This window comes from Chrysemys picta, chromosome 5 (assembly GCF_011386835.1).
Source record: "Chrysemys picta bellii isolate R12L10 chromosome 5, ASM1138683v2, whole genome shotgun sequence".
NCBI classification, from domain to species: domain Eukaryota; kingdom Metazoa; phylum Chordata; order Testudines; family Emydidae; genus Chrysemys; species Chrysemys picta.
The window spans coordinates 108,471,826-108,486,607 of NC_088795.1; the positions used below are offsets into that span (position 1 = coordinate 108,471,826).

A 14,782-nucleotide genomic window follows, 5' to 3' on the forward strand; every position below is an offset into this window, starting at 1 on the left:
TAAATTTTTTTCCTGTTATTTTGACAACGAACTAAGATTATTGATGGAGACTAGTGGAAGATAGTCTCTTTTTTTAGTGTTTAAAAACATACAGAAAGAAGAAGAGAATAGGTGTTGCATAGCTATTCGTTGTGGTGTAGTAATGCTTTGTGTTTTCCGAGTACTTTTCATCTAAGCCAGCGGTTCTCAAACTGTGAGTCATGACCCCAAAGTGGGTTGCGACCCTGTTCGCCAGGGCTGATGTTAGACTTGCTGGGACCCAGGGCTGAATCCCGGGGCCCACACCCAAGGCCAGAACCCTTGGGCTTCAGCCCTGGAGCAGGGTTCAGGTTACAGTCCCCCCCCACCTGTGGCTGAAGCCCTTGGGCTTTGGCTTTGCCCCCCCTCCCTCCTGGGTCATGTAGCAATTTTTGTTGTCAGAAAGGGGTGCAGTGAAGTTTGAGAACCCCTGATCTAAGCAGTTTACAAAGGTAAGTATGCTACACAAAGGAATGCAAAGAACATTTGGCTGCAGTTTTTGTTTGGTCAATCTCACTGGTTCCCCTGAGTAAATAGTCAGTTTTTCTTGCTTTAGTGGGTCCTTTTTTTTTTTTTTTTAAACAGTAACAAAGAAGAGAAAAATAAGTAGGAAAATGTATAGTACCTGAAATTACTTTTAACTTTCTTTGATTATTAGTATTCTTTACTTTGTTATCCTAGTTGTCTTTTACTTTATCTTCTCCATGCCTCTTGATCAGTGTTACAGCCCTAATGGACTAAAACTGCATGTCATACACCAAATATCCTGTATATCCTTCATAAAGTGAATCTCAGAATCATAGATTAGGGTTGAAAGAGACCTCAGACGGTCATCCAGTCCAACCCCCTGCTCAAAGCAGGACCAACACCAACTAAATCATCCCAGCCAGAGCTTTGTCAAGCTGGGCCTTAAAACCTCTATGGATGGCGATTCTAGCACCTCCCTAGGTAACCCATTCCACTGCTTCACCACCCTCATAGTGAAATAGTTTTTCCTAATATCCAACCTAGACCTCCACCACTGCAGCGTGAGAGCATTGCTCCTTGTTCTGTCAGTTGCCACCACTGAGAACAGCCGAGCTCCATCCTCTTTGGAACCCCCTTTCAGGTAGTTGAAGGCTGCTATCAAATCCCCCCTCACTTCATTTCTGCAAATTAAATAAGCCCAGTTCCCTTAGCCTCTCCTCATAAATCATGTGCCCCATCCCCCAATCATTTTCATTGCCATCCGCTGGACTCTCACCAATTTGTCCAAATCATTTATGTAGTGGGGGGCCCAAACTGGATGCAATATTCCAGATGTGGTCTCACCAGTGCCAAATAGAGGGGAATAATCACTTCCCTCGATCTGCTGGCAATGCTCCTACTAATGCAGCCCAATATGCCATTAGCCTTCTTGGCAACAAGGGCACACTGTTGACTCATATCCAGCTTCTCGTCCACTGTAATCCCCAGGTCCTTTTCTGCAGAACTGTTGCTTAGCCAGTCGGTCCCCAGCCTGTAGCAGTGCATGGGATTCTTCTGTCATGAGTGCAGGACTCTGTACTTGTCCTTGTTGAACCTCAGATTTCTTTTAGCCCAATCCTCCAATTTGTCTAGGTCACTCTGGATCCTAGTAAGAAGCTTCCTAACTGCTCTCTGCTGCTTCTGCATCCTAAAATGCTGTACTTGGAGACAAATGCATCTTAAATTTATTATTTCTGGGAACATTAATATCAAATTGCATTGAGTATAGAAGCAGTTTATTATGTAGCTTTTATTATTAAATGTTCCAATTTCATATGCTAGGAAGGGGAGACTAGATTTCTTTAACTATTTAAATCTGCTCAGTGCACTAAAGAAGATACTAAAATTAACAAAACAATTTACTTAAAGAAATCTTATCAATTTTAATTATCCAAGTCTAGGCAGTATTTTTATTATAATTATAATTCCTTCTGAAGGGCAAGTGTCCTGAAGATGGATGGGATGAAAGTACCATCGAACTCTTTCTTCATGAACTTGCCATTATGGATAGCAACAATTTTCTGGGCAACTGTGGTGTGGGTGAGAGGGAAGGAAGAGTGGCATCAGGAATGGTTGCCCGTCGGCATTACAGGTAAGTCTGACAAGCAATTTTAATGTTACTGTTTTATTATGTTTGTAAAAGGCTTATTTTAATATCTTGTAATCAGAGAGTTTGAAAGCATTTGAAAAACAAAATTTCATTACAGACAATTACATCAGTTTCATATCATATTTTCCATTAGCAAGTCATTGAAAAGTTTAACAAGATTTTTTTTGTTAAAATCATCTCCTCTTTCACTATGTTCTCACAACTTCGCTCTTCAGGAAATTGTGATTCTTAGAAATGCAAAATTTTGAATTGATCACATGACAAAGCAAGAAGAAGAAGAGACTTCTCTGGTTTAAAAAATAACTTGTCTTGGCAGTTTACAGAAAGAACAGGAGTACTTGTGGCACCTTCGAGACTAACAAATTTATTAGAGCATAAGCTTTCGTGGACTACAGCCCAATTCTTCGGATGCATATAGAGTGGAACATATATTGAGGAGATATATATACGCACATACAGAGAGCATGAACAGGTGGGAGTTGTCTTACCAACTCTGAGAGGCCAATTAAGTAAGAGAAAAAAAACTTTTGAAGTGATAATCAAGATCCTGTTCTTTTTGCGGATACCGACTAACACGGCTGCTATTCTGAAACCTGTCAGTTTACAGAGTACATCATTAACTCATCTGTATATTATTCAAAATGTCTTCTTTCTTCTAAATATTATAACTAATTGGAAAAGATCCCTTGCATCCAAATACCTGCATATTGATTGTTGTAATTATTAGCTCATGACCGAGATTAATTGACATGATCATAAACCAAATCCATTAAAATGATCAAAGGAGGTAGAGCTATTGGACAGGGAGGGCTACCAGTATTCTAGTAAATTCCACTTTCACAAGTAAGCTCAGTTTGGTCCATCCAGTTTTATAATGGGAGACCTCCAAAGAAAACCAGGGAACTAAATTCCTTTTGCAATTGCAACTAAATATGGTATTTTCCTTCACTTCTTGTTCTAGATTGCAGTTCTTTAAATTTACTGCTTGATCATAGGGATCTAGCAGTTTTCAAAGGCCCGTGCAATTCCTCCTGAGGAAGAATTGTTCTAATAGAGAACAGATCTGGAGGCATCACCTGTGTCTTCTTTCTCCCATTCCATCTACTTAATTCTGTAGTCAGTCTCTGGCTTGATTGAGCTATGGGATAAGGGGCATCTTCAGAGCATCTTTCTCCTTCCAAAAATGCTGCTATCTGGCTTTTCTAAAGGAATGTGGTAGACTAGGAGTTGAACATATTGCAGGTGACAAAGCTGAGGATGTCACTTTGCTGTTGCTGGGCTAGGACAGTTCTATCGCCTTATGTACTACTTATACCTACTAGCTTCATTAGTGGGAGAGAGAAGGAATTCTTCTAAGAGGAGTCCTCAATTCCATCCCCACTCCATTCTCCTGCCAATTAGATAGGTAAGTTAAAAGAATGGAGGGAAGTGTCAGGCAGTGGTTTGAGAGCACTCTCTCCTTCTCAGCCATATTAAAAACAAAATGAATGGGCAGAGTGAGCACAGCATCTAGAGACCCAGACTAGGAAAGAGATAGGGAACATGTAGACTGAGAAAAGGGGGACCAGTTAAGGGAAAGATATTGAAGGCATAGCAGGGGAACAAAGCATTTTTGTAATTATAAAGTTAGGATTATGTCCAAATTTTTCAATTATCAAACCAAATAATTATTGCTGTAATTACACTGGAAGTGGGAGAAAAAAGCTTCAGATATAAAGCCACCCTCCTAAAAGTTCTGAGTTCCCTCCAGTCCATCTGCTTTTCAGTGAGTGGATGCATATGGCTGGAGTCCTCACTGTCCCCAAGACAAAAATGGAATTCAAGTCATCAGTAGTTGTATACTGTTGCTGAGCTTTCGTAGGCAGCTGCTGCATTTCACCAGTGGGGGAAGTTATTTATGTAAGTGTGTAGTTCATAAAGGGTTATATGATCTTTCAAGCCTGAGAGGTGCTAAATAATATTCCACAATTATAAATGTAATTTGAGTGGTATCAGAAAGATGCAAGAATGCGAAGAAAGATGGGACTGCACCGAATGAGAAGTAGGAGGTAGTAGAATGCGGGGTGCGAGGAGACAAAATGTGGAGGGAAACAGAGCGTGTATTAACGTAAATGTTTTAAAATGTATTTTTAACAAAGCATATGTAAACCACTTCATTGCTCTGTTGTTGTGAAATGTTTATCAGGCACAGCATCTGTAAAATCCCATGGGTGTACATTGCATTGTATTATACTGATTTTTATTCTTCAAAAAACATGGCTGCAGTGTGTGCAAAGTGTGCTAGCATTTGTAGCATAATCTGAGGGACATCAAGCATTGCTGAAATTTCACAGCCCTTTCTTCCGATAAATTTACCTGGTGGATAAAGGAATCAGTATTATAGGCCTTCTCAGTTACTGTTTAACAAGATGTTGTTTTTGATGGCTTTACTGTACAGAAGTGAGTGAAATAGTCCAATTTCATGTTAATATTATAGGGTATTGTAATTCATTATCTGATTTTGGCATTGCATTGGATAAGACATTTTATTAATGTTTATCAAACCAAATGCCCTTCAGAAAACAATATTGCTTTAGGGCTTGAAAAATTCTTACTATATGTTTTCAACCTCTTTTGTTCAGGTTAATCCATGGAATTGGGAGGTCAGGGGATATTTCTGCTGTCCAGCCTAAAGCCGCAGGTTCTAGCCTTTTGAACAAACTTACTAATTCAGTAGTTCTGGACATTATAAAACTGGCTGGTAGGTATGAAACTAATATTTTTCTTATGTGGGTGCATTTGGCAGTTAGCAAATACTTTATGCTACTACCTGGTTTGTTTTTATATACAGGTGTCCGGACAGTGACCAGTTGCTTTGTGGTTCCTATGGCAACTGGCATGAGTCTAACCCTGTGTTTCTTAACACTGCGGCACAAGAGACCAAAGGCAAAGTATATTATTTGGCCACGCATAGATCAGAAATCCTGCTTTAAATCTATGATAACTGCAGGTAAGAGGAAGAAGGTGGATTGACCATGCAATGTAGCATTCTAACTACACATGTTTAAAACTATCCTGTTAATAGTGGTACTGGATTCATAAACTTGCTGTCTGGAAACAATAAAATAGACAAGTGTAGAAATCCAAATAGAATATGGAGTTATGTAAAAGAGTAGAGATAGAAAGATATTATCACTCTGCACAAAAAGAAAGTGAGGAACATGTCTAGAATGTCATGCTCAACTTCAGGCACCATATTACAAGAGACTGAAGAACTGGAAATAGTTCAGCAGAGGACGACAGTTGAGTATTTAAGTAGGCAGCCATAGCATTCTCTGAACATAACTAATTGTATGGAATGTGATTTATTTAAGATATTTGTAATACCTGGTTATATACAGAGAAGAGGTTACGAAAAATAGATTTATATTAGGAAAAAAGAGCATAAAAAGAGGCATAACTGAGTTGTTCAAAACTTTGATGATTTAAATAAGATGGATGTCACCAAATTAATGAAAGAATAGTGTATCCAAAAAAAGAAGCAGCAAATATTGGATTAGCAATTGGAAGCAGAGTCTCTTACCCCTACCTCATCAGTCTGAAACCAGCGAAGGTCAACAGTGACTAAGTCATAGCAATATGATGGTTGCAGATTGTCTAGTCCAAGTTCTTGTGGACAGGGGCTCACTTCACAATTTCATTCCTCCATGACAGAGCTGAGGCATGTTGTTAATTCAAGGAGGGAAGACCCACACTGATACTGCCATGCTAGAGTGGAAATTGAGGGATTTAGCTCCGTCAACTCAATCCTACTCCCTTAGATGTCAATAGGAAAATTCCCATTGATTTCACTGGGAGCAGGAGCAGGCTTGATGGGAGTTCAGTACAAACTTCTTTGCATAGATGGAAAATAATATGTGAAATGGACTGCTAAAACTGACAACTTGGGATGTATGAAATTTAAATAAATTATAAATAATGAAAAGGGTACAAATGCTACAGAAAGAGGTGACCAGGTATAGATGGATCACATGATTTACTTCCTTCCATAACAGGAAGTCACTTTTTAATCCTTATTTTGCTTGGGGATGTTAGAAAAAATAAAGTAATTTAAAGTGTTTGCATGTCATTCAGTTAAAACTGATGGTGGAAAAAGAAACACTGAACACTGTGGTTCCTTTTTCTTTACATGTTGATTGGTATACAAAGTATGGAGGCTAAAAGTAGTGAAACTTCTAGACTTGCTAGATCCACTGTGAAGGAAAATATATGGTTCTACAAAATCACACCATATTTTTAGTATCAAAGTAGTAATTTTCAAATGAGACTGTTTTGAATTTTAATAATAGAGCCTTAAGTTTCAGCCCTGTTCATATAGTTAACATGCATAATTGAGCTTTTCAGTAACTGTGTAGGTTTTAAATGATGCCATTTTGTCATGTACTAAAAAAACCAAAAAACTTGTGGCACTATGGACTTGTGCAATTGGATAATTCCTCAAGCAATGGCCCTAGCTAATGTAACACCAATATTTAAAAAGGGCTCTAGAGGTGATCCCTGCAGTTACAGACTGATAAATCTAACGTCGGTAGCGGGCAAATTAGTCAAAACAATAGTTAAGAATAAAATTGTCCGACACATAGAAAAACCAACTGTTGAGCAATAGTCAACATGGTTTCTGTAAAGGGAAATCGTGTTTTACTAATCTATTAGAGTTCTTTGAAAGGGTCAACAAAGATGTGGACAAGGGCGATCCAGTGGACATAGTGTACTTAGATTTCCAGAAAGCCTTTGACAAGGTTCCTCACCAAAGGCTCTTATGTAAATTAAGATGTCATGGGATAAAAGGGAAGGTCCTTTCATGGATTGAGAACTGGTTAAAAGACCGGGAACAAAGGGTAGGAATTAATGGTAAATTCTCAGAATGGAGAGGGGTAACTAGTGGTGTTCCCCAAGGGTCAGTCCTCGGACCAATCCTATTCAACTTATTCATAAATGACCTGGAGAAAGGGGTAAATAGTGAGGTGGCAAAGTTTGTAGATGATACTAAACTGCTCAAGATAGTTAAGACCAAAGCAGACTGACGAACTTCAAAAAGATCTCACAAAATTAAGTGATTGGGCAACAAAATGGCAAATGAAGTTTTATGTGGATAAATATCAAGTAATGCACATTGGAAAAAATAACCCCAACTATACATACAATATCATGGGGGCTAATTTAGCTACAACAAATCAGGAAAAAGATCTTGGAGTCATCGTGGATAGTTCTCTGAAGATGTCCACGCAGTGTGCAGAGGTGGTCAAAAAAGCAAACAGGATGTTAGGAATAATTAAAAAGGGGATAGAAAATAAGATTGAGAATATATTATTGCTCTTATATAAATCAATGGTATGCCCACATCGCGAATACTGCAGACAGATGTGGTCTCCTCATCTCAAAAAAGATATGCTGGCACTAGAAAAGGTTCAGAAGGGCAACTAAAATGATTAAGGGTTTGGAACGGGTCCCATATGAGGAGAGATTAAAGAGGCTAGGACTCTTCAGCTTGGAAAAGAGGAGACTAAGGGGGGATATGAATGAGGTATATAAAATCATGAGTGGTGTGGAGAAAGTGGATAAGGAAAAGTTATTTACTTATTCCCATAATACAAGAACTAGGGGCCACCAAATTAAATTAATAGGCAGCAGGTTTAAAACAAATACAAGGAAGTTCTTCTTCACACAGCGCACAGTCAACTTGTGGAACTCCTTACCTGAGGAGGTTGTGAAGGCTAGGAGTATAACAGGGTTTAAAAGAGAACTGGATAAATTTATGGAGGTTAAGTCCATTAATGGCTATTAGCCAGGATGGGTAAGGAATGGTGTCCCTAGCCTCTGTTTGTCAGAGGATGGAGATGGATGGCAGGAGAGAGATCACTTGATCATTGCCTCTTAGGTCCACTCCCTCTGGGGCACCTGGCATTGTCCACTGTCGGTAGACAGGATACTGAGCTAGATGGACCTTTGGTCTGACCCGGTACGGCCGTTTTTATGTAACTGAAAAATGAATATATGTGCATAAAAGTAGTTTAACCATTTATGACTTAGATGTGTTTAAAAATTAAAAATACACCTTGGGGTATGATCTTCAGTGAAGAATAGCCACATATAAAGTTTGCAGCTGTGCAGTTCAACTGTTTTATTGAGTCTTTGTGCCAAAACAAGTCTTTTTTTGTGTGATTCTTTTCTTCAGTGTTTGCTTAACTCAAAAATGGATTAGCAAACTTTGCTCAGATTTTCCAAAAACAAAAATTTCACTTCCAGAATAAGACCAAATGTGGACATTTCCAAGCTCTGATGCGTATTTTGGAGAGTTGTGAATGAGTAAAAACAGGATACTGATGAAAGTTGAGTTGCAGCCTTAACTATAGTGTTTGCTACTAACTGGTTTTATTTTTAGAAGCAGTTGGATTAGTATTTTTAGCAATTTTTTCCCAGCAGTACTGTTTTAATACATCTGAAGTTTGGATCTTGAAAGGAAGTCCTTTTGACTGATTTCCCCTGCCTCCCTCATCCTGAATATTTAAAAAAGAAATTGGAAGTGAAGGGGTTAATCTGCTTAAGTAAGGGAGATTTCCTTGAACCTGTTGTTGCTATGTGGTTCAGCTTGCAAAGGGCACTAGCTTTTACCTAAAGCCCAAGTTCTCCAGTGGACACCAGTGAAGTTGTCATTTATGTACCAGTGTTCTTAATGATTCTGAGCCTCTGAAGTAGTCTGTTACCAGAATAAATGAATAGAAATTAAAAAAAAATCTCAAATTAAATCATAGCCCAGAATTATGCATCTAGCCTGAAGATATAGACGTATAAAGTTACTGCTTAATACACTCTTATTTTTATTGGCTGGGTTAGGTTTTGAGCCAGTGGTGATAGAGAATGTATTAGAAGGTGATGAGCTGCGCACAGACGTAAAGGCGGTAGAGGCTAAAATCCAGGATCTTGGAGCTGAAAATGTTCTCTGTGTTCATTCTACTACATCTTGCTTTGCTCCAAGGGTACCTGACAGGTAAATAATCCTCACGTAATGCTTGGTAGGTATTACCAAGGTTTTAATAACCTTCACGTTTATGCTCATCTTCCTAAAATTGCTTAATTACTACCAATAGTTAATGAAGCAAAATAGATACCACAGTGAAAGTTTACTTCATTTCCTCCTGGAATTCAGGGAGCAGGAGGATGGAAACAATGCGACTTCTGCAAAAAAAGTACCAGAAGAAGCAGAAAAGGAAGGACAAGAAATAGGGCAGATCTTCCTTGTCATACCTGGCTGAAGATAATAATCTCTCATTGCTTTTGGTGATATAAATGATTGTAGCCAGCAGTTTTTCCTGTGATTCCACAGAAGTGGGTAACAATTGTCTTCTGTGAAATCGTACAACAGAAGCTGCCCTGCTAAGTCAGAGGTCACATTTTCTTAGTTACAGTTGCCTGTGCTGCTGTCTCCTTTAGTTCACTGATCACAGATGAATTTTTCTCATTTGACACTTTTGATAGCCCAAGGTGGGGTGTCCGTCCACTAGTACAGCTGCAGGAGTGCAAACCTGAAATGTAGATGTACTGCACTGATATAAAAAAGTGATTTTTCTCTGGTTTAGCTTACCTTGGTTTGAGCACTTACTGGCTGTTCATGTGATGCTTGCTCTCTGTTTCCAGCTGTTAAATCACATTAAAATAAGCTTAACATACATTACATTCTTTCCTAATATTACATTTCCATGCAAGCTATTGCTGTAATTGCCACAGGGATGTTATTCAGTCACTGCTGACAAGGGAGATGAACCGTACAATCAAGAATGGGAGATAATGCAGTCTTTGAGGCACTATATTAAGATGTGGTCCACACTATGAAATCTTTGAAAATTCTTGTTCTAGAAACTAGAAATTGGATTCTGATGGCTAACTGCACTCAGTATGTTGGGACAAATTTTCAAAATGAGACCAGTGGTAGTTGTTTGGAAAACCTGCTTTTGTGAATGTAACTAGTGTCTGCATATGCAAATAGATAACAATAAACCCAAATACTGGGTTTTGCCAGTGTACAATTGTATATTTGTGGGCTCATTTGTGTTCACAGTACAATTTGTTTAAAGTATAGGTTTTAATAATATGGTTGAGGTTTTTGAAAATGTATAGTACCTTAACTTCAGCATAAGAATTGCTTAAATTTGGTATAATTCCAAAACAAAATAATCTTACTGCTGTAATAATTTTCTTTACTGCATCATGTGTATCTATTTTCTTTCATTAATTGCTTTGATACCTAGAAATTCATAGCTGAATATCTGAATTTAGAAATGAAATACTATCATCTTACAGTTGAAAAATGAAAAATATCTTTCACTCGGTTATCCTACATTAGTCAAAACTGTCTTACAGTTTATTGATTTAAAAACACACTTATACATGTTGGTGGAAGGATAGTGGGATGAATAATTCAGTCAGAATACTATGAACATTACCTGAAGATGAGTTGGAAAATTTATTGGCTAGCTTGAATCAAAACTACCAAATCAACTAGTCTGTTTTTGAACTAATGTAAATTTCTTTCACTCCTCTGCCGCCTTCTCTCCTTTTTTGACATGGTAGTGTTCTGTCCCTTGTGACTCTGAAATAAAATATAAGATGGGGGGCTGCATTAGAGCATACTACAGATAGAGTGGGTTATGAGCTTTTTATTAAAAGGATACTGCCAACCCTCAAAGACCACAAGATGCATATTCATAAAAGGAAGGTAAATCCCATACAACGTTCCTGGAGGATACCTTTTTATATGTTTGTTTTTAAATATCTGACATTTTTGTTTTAATACTGTCTAGAAGTATGCTGAAGTATAAATTTTTAAACAAATGTCATGCTACATGGGATTTGACATTTTTGTTTTAATACTGTCTAGAAGTATGCTGAAGTATAAATTTTTAAACAAATGTCATGCTACATGGGATTTAACATTTTTATTTTTTAAAAGGTCATTTTATTTTAATCCTACATTCATTGTGTACCCCCTTTTTAAGTATTATCTCTCTTTATTGGAAAGAGCAGAGCTGTAACGAGGGATTTTAGTGCCCGGGGTAAGTATATTTGTGCCTCGTAGAGGTCATGTGTGGAGGGGGCTCGCAGGGCCACATGCCATTCCGCCCCCATATTTCTGCCTTCTGTTGAGGCATGCTCCACCATTGCCTCCTGCCAGAAGCTGGTGGATTGGAAGCTGCTAGAGCCCCTGGCTTTTTGCACTGTTTGCACATAACTTTTCGATTGGATTTTGCACATAACTTTTCAAAGAGAATATTTTCAAAAATAAATATAGGGAATACAAGTTGGGGGGAAATCAAGGGATTTTAGAGAGATGCCAAAATAATTGGAACCCTTTTCCAGTGTACTAAAAGTGTAGATCTTATAAAATACCAAGAGGCCTGGAACGTTTAGTGAGCTCTGCAGGGTGAACCCCTGCATCTATGCAGAGCTTTACAGGTTTTAGTGGGGTCCAGAGGTCCACCCACATGGAGCTCATGCAGAACTGAGCCAGAGTGATAAATGAAAGTTTATCTGGATTGTGAGAAATCAATTGCAGCAAGGTGCTGATCCATGGATCTTTGCAGTCAGCAATAATAGGGCTACCTATTAAGCCTAAGGAAAATCTCTTTTGTTAGTAACAGTTTATCTGAGATATGAAAGCAAAGATATTGGCCCAAATCTTGAAATGATAGTTCCTTGAAAAAAGAAGAGTAGAAGATTCAACTTAGTGTAGAGGAAAGATTTATTGGCAGCTAATAAAATAAAATGAAGATGGTAGAGAAGACCCAAACACAGAAATAGCAACCATCCAGATATGGTACTAACTAGGACCAAGTTCATGTGCCTTTAAACTCAGCTGGGATCAAGCATATTCAGACTAGTATGGCTGTCCTCTCTTGGGGCCTGAATTTGGGAAAGTCAATGGCTTTAAGAACATGCTTGCCTATTTTAAGGGCCTTAAGAATCACCCTCTGACTCCCGCAAATTCAACTTACTTTGGTTACTATATTGTGGTTATCTGAAGATACAATAATTTATGTGCAACATCATTTGACTTTCTATGCTATTTGCTTTAAAATTGTAAAAACCACTCAGCAGGTTCCAAAACACACATTATTAATGTAGGTTTATGTACAGACGAAGTATAAAACAAAATAATTCGGTGTGGCAAAAGTGACTGATTGGAGTAATGGGAGCCCAAATTCTATTTCCTACAGAGTATGTATACTATGAGCAGCAGGAGTGCATGATTCTCCTCCTATATCTGTCAGTATTTCTCTCCTCTCTTGTATTTTCAATAGGACAGTGTTACTTCCATGCCAGTTTACTCCTTGGCTCTGCTTAGGATGTAGATGAGCACCAATTGATTTCAGAGGTGCTGGTGGTTTTTGAAATAGGATTACTAGGGTTTGTACTGAGACTACCAACCCATTAAACATAGGGCACTCAATAGCTATCAGAGGATAACAACCTTAGTCACTACCCAGCTGGGTTAGATTGAACTGGGAACCAAAAAGTGAAAGGTTCCCTATCCTGTGCTATTTCCAATCTCTTTAGACATTTCATTTCCCACACAAATTTTGAAACTTCAGTCAAATCCTTTTTGAGGCACAGTGCTATAAATTTAAAAAAATACAGTAAGCTGAAACATGCTTCAAAAAAACATTTTAGCAACCCCAATGAAAGTTTTTTTTGGTGGGTGCTTTTTACCAAAAAGTTGTTTGGAACCAAGGTTAAGCATGAAAAATTTGAGCCCAACCCAAAAGGTTAGGGACTGGGTATAGGTAACTGAGAATGTCAGTTTACCAAAAAAACTTTTTCATTTAACTATCAGGTCATAATAGTAATACTAAGGTATGTCTGCTTTCAGCTGGGAGCATGCCTCCCAGCCTGGGTGGACAGAGACACGCTAGTTCTCCTTGAGCTTGTATGCTAAAAATAGCAGTGTGGACTTTGCAGCACAGGTTAACCACCTAAGTTAGGACCGAGGGAGTCAGGTAAGCCTGTACTCGAGCAGCTACCCTGTGCTACCGCCCATGCAGTATTTTTAGTACACTAGCTCAAGGAGAACTAGCTTGTATCTGTCAACCCAGCTGGGGGGCATACTCCCAGCTGCAGTGTACCCTAATATAATTGTGAAGAAGTTTCCTTTTCCCTCGTTTGTCCCCATTTTGACCTTCTTGCATTAACTAGTCCTTAAATGGCCTGACTCATACTTCTAACCGAACACAGTGAAGTTATGGTGTTTTCCTAATTTGCACTTTTATGTTTGTAGACTGGAAGAACTGGCTGTGATTTGTTCTAATTATAACATTCCTCATATTGTCAACAATGCATATGGAGTTCAGTCTTCAAAATGTATGCATCTCATCCAGCAGGTATGAGGCTTGTATTTCAAATGAGACTTTTTTAAATGATATATTTGTTAACCTTTGATAATACAATTATATAGAACTACAAAATGCACAACATGGGCACATTGTCAAATGTTTTTGCAGACTTGAGTTTAATCCAAGGCAATTTTGCCTGTCTGAGCAGGTTCAAAGGACAGAGGGTACTTTTTTAGAGCTGCTTCCCCCTGCTGACAAAGTCGGGTGGGCCAGATTGAGCAGAATTGGTTTCCAGCAACCTTCCTACAAGAAAACCCCCTTTAGTCTAAAATGAAGGGTTATTTGGGCTCCCCACAACTTCTCTACTTTACTACTTCGTAGTGTAGACATACCCATAGTTAGGGGCTTGAAGAAATATTCATCAGCTTCTGATTATTATTCACACTACAAAATCAGAAACCTACAAAGTAACTTTGAAAGAACAGGAAGAAAAATAATTTCCCACAAATCACTTGGGATTTTTTAATTGTCAGAAATATGGAAGAGTCTTCAGGGTATTGGTGATTCTAAATTAATAAAGTATACATAAATAATTTGTCAGAGGTAATGCACCATGTGAATTTGAGGCGAGGAGAGGCAAGGTAGTAGAGGAAAGAGTAAGGAAAAGAAAGGGGTTAAGAGAAGAAGAAGGAAAAAAGTTCCAAACTGGTTTTTCCCCAAATGCTATGCAGTATGTGGCCCTTTCAGCTGCTTCTGCTGCTTTTTCTAGTGTAAAAAGAAAGACGGAAGCTGTTCAGTATTCCAAATGTCATTTTTATAAAAGAAAGGGAGTTAAAATTGGCAGCTGGGCAAGCAAACTGCTTCCGAAAGTGGGGAAGTTGGGGACGGAACCAAATAGTTCAGATAACCCTTTTTTAAAATGAGGGGGGAGACTGGGAAGAAATTAACAAATATATGCTCACCTTTTCTCTACTGTCTGGAACATAACATTTTCCCCTATCTTTGCTTCATTTTACTAAAATACTTTTCATAGTGGAAGGATATGTTTTATGTCTTCTTAAACCTGCTTCCTAAACTTATTAAAACAGTTATATGTAAAATAATGGACCATACTTGAATAGGAATTAAGACCTCTTCAGGATGTGAATTATTAGGCACCTTATTATTGATGCACTTCTGAGGTGGCTGAAGGAATATGACAGAAGTGCCACAACATCCTACCAATGTCCACCTCATCCTTGCTTATTGCTACAGCGTGTTCCCAGGGAGAGGAACAATTGACTGA

The 14,782-nt window shown here is 38.3% G+C and overlaps 1 protein-coding gene across 2 annotated transcripts in view; it reads left to right on the plus strand.

Moving 5' to 3' along the window:
* SEPSECS (Sep (O-phosphoserine) tRNA:Sec (selenocysteine) tRNA synthase) overlaps positions 1-14,782 on the plus strand; it is a 54,087-nt gene that overhangs the window by 8,545 nt on the left and 30,760 nt on the right. For both annotated transcript variants that reach the window (XM_024103531.3, XM_005303453.5), the window contains exons 2-6: positions 1,962-2,116; positions 4,756-4,874; positions 4,965-5,123; positions 9,008-9,161; positions 13,443-13,545. In XM_024103531.3, coding sequence (XP_023959299.1) covers positions 2,028-2,116; positions 4,756-4,874; positions 4,965-5,123; positions 9,008-9,161; positions 13,443-13,545 — 624 coding nt within the window. In that variant the 5' untranslated portion in view covers positions 1,962-2,027. The remainder of the gene's footprint in view (positions 1-1,961; positions 2,117-4,755; positions 4,875-4,964; positions 5,124-9,007; positions 9,162-13,442; positions 13,546-14,782) is intronic.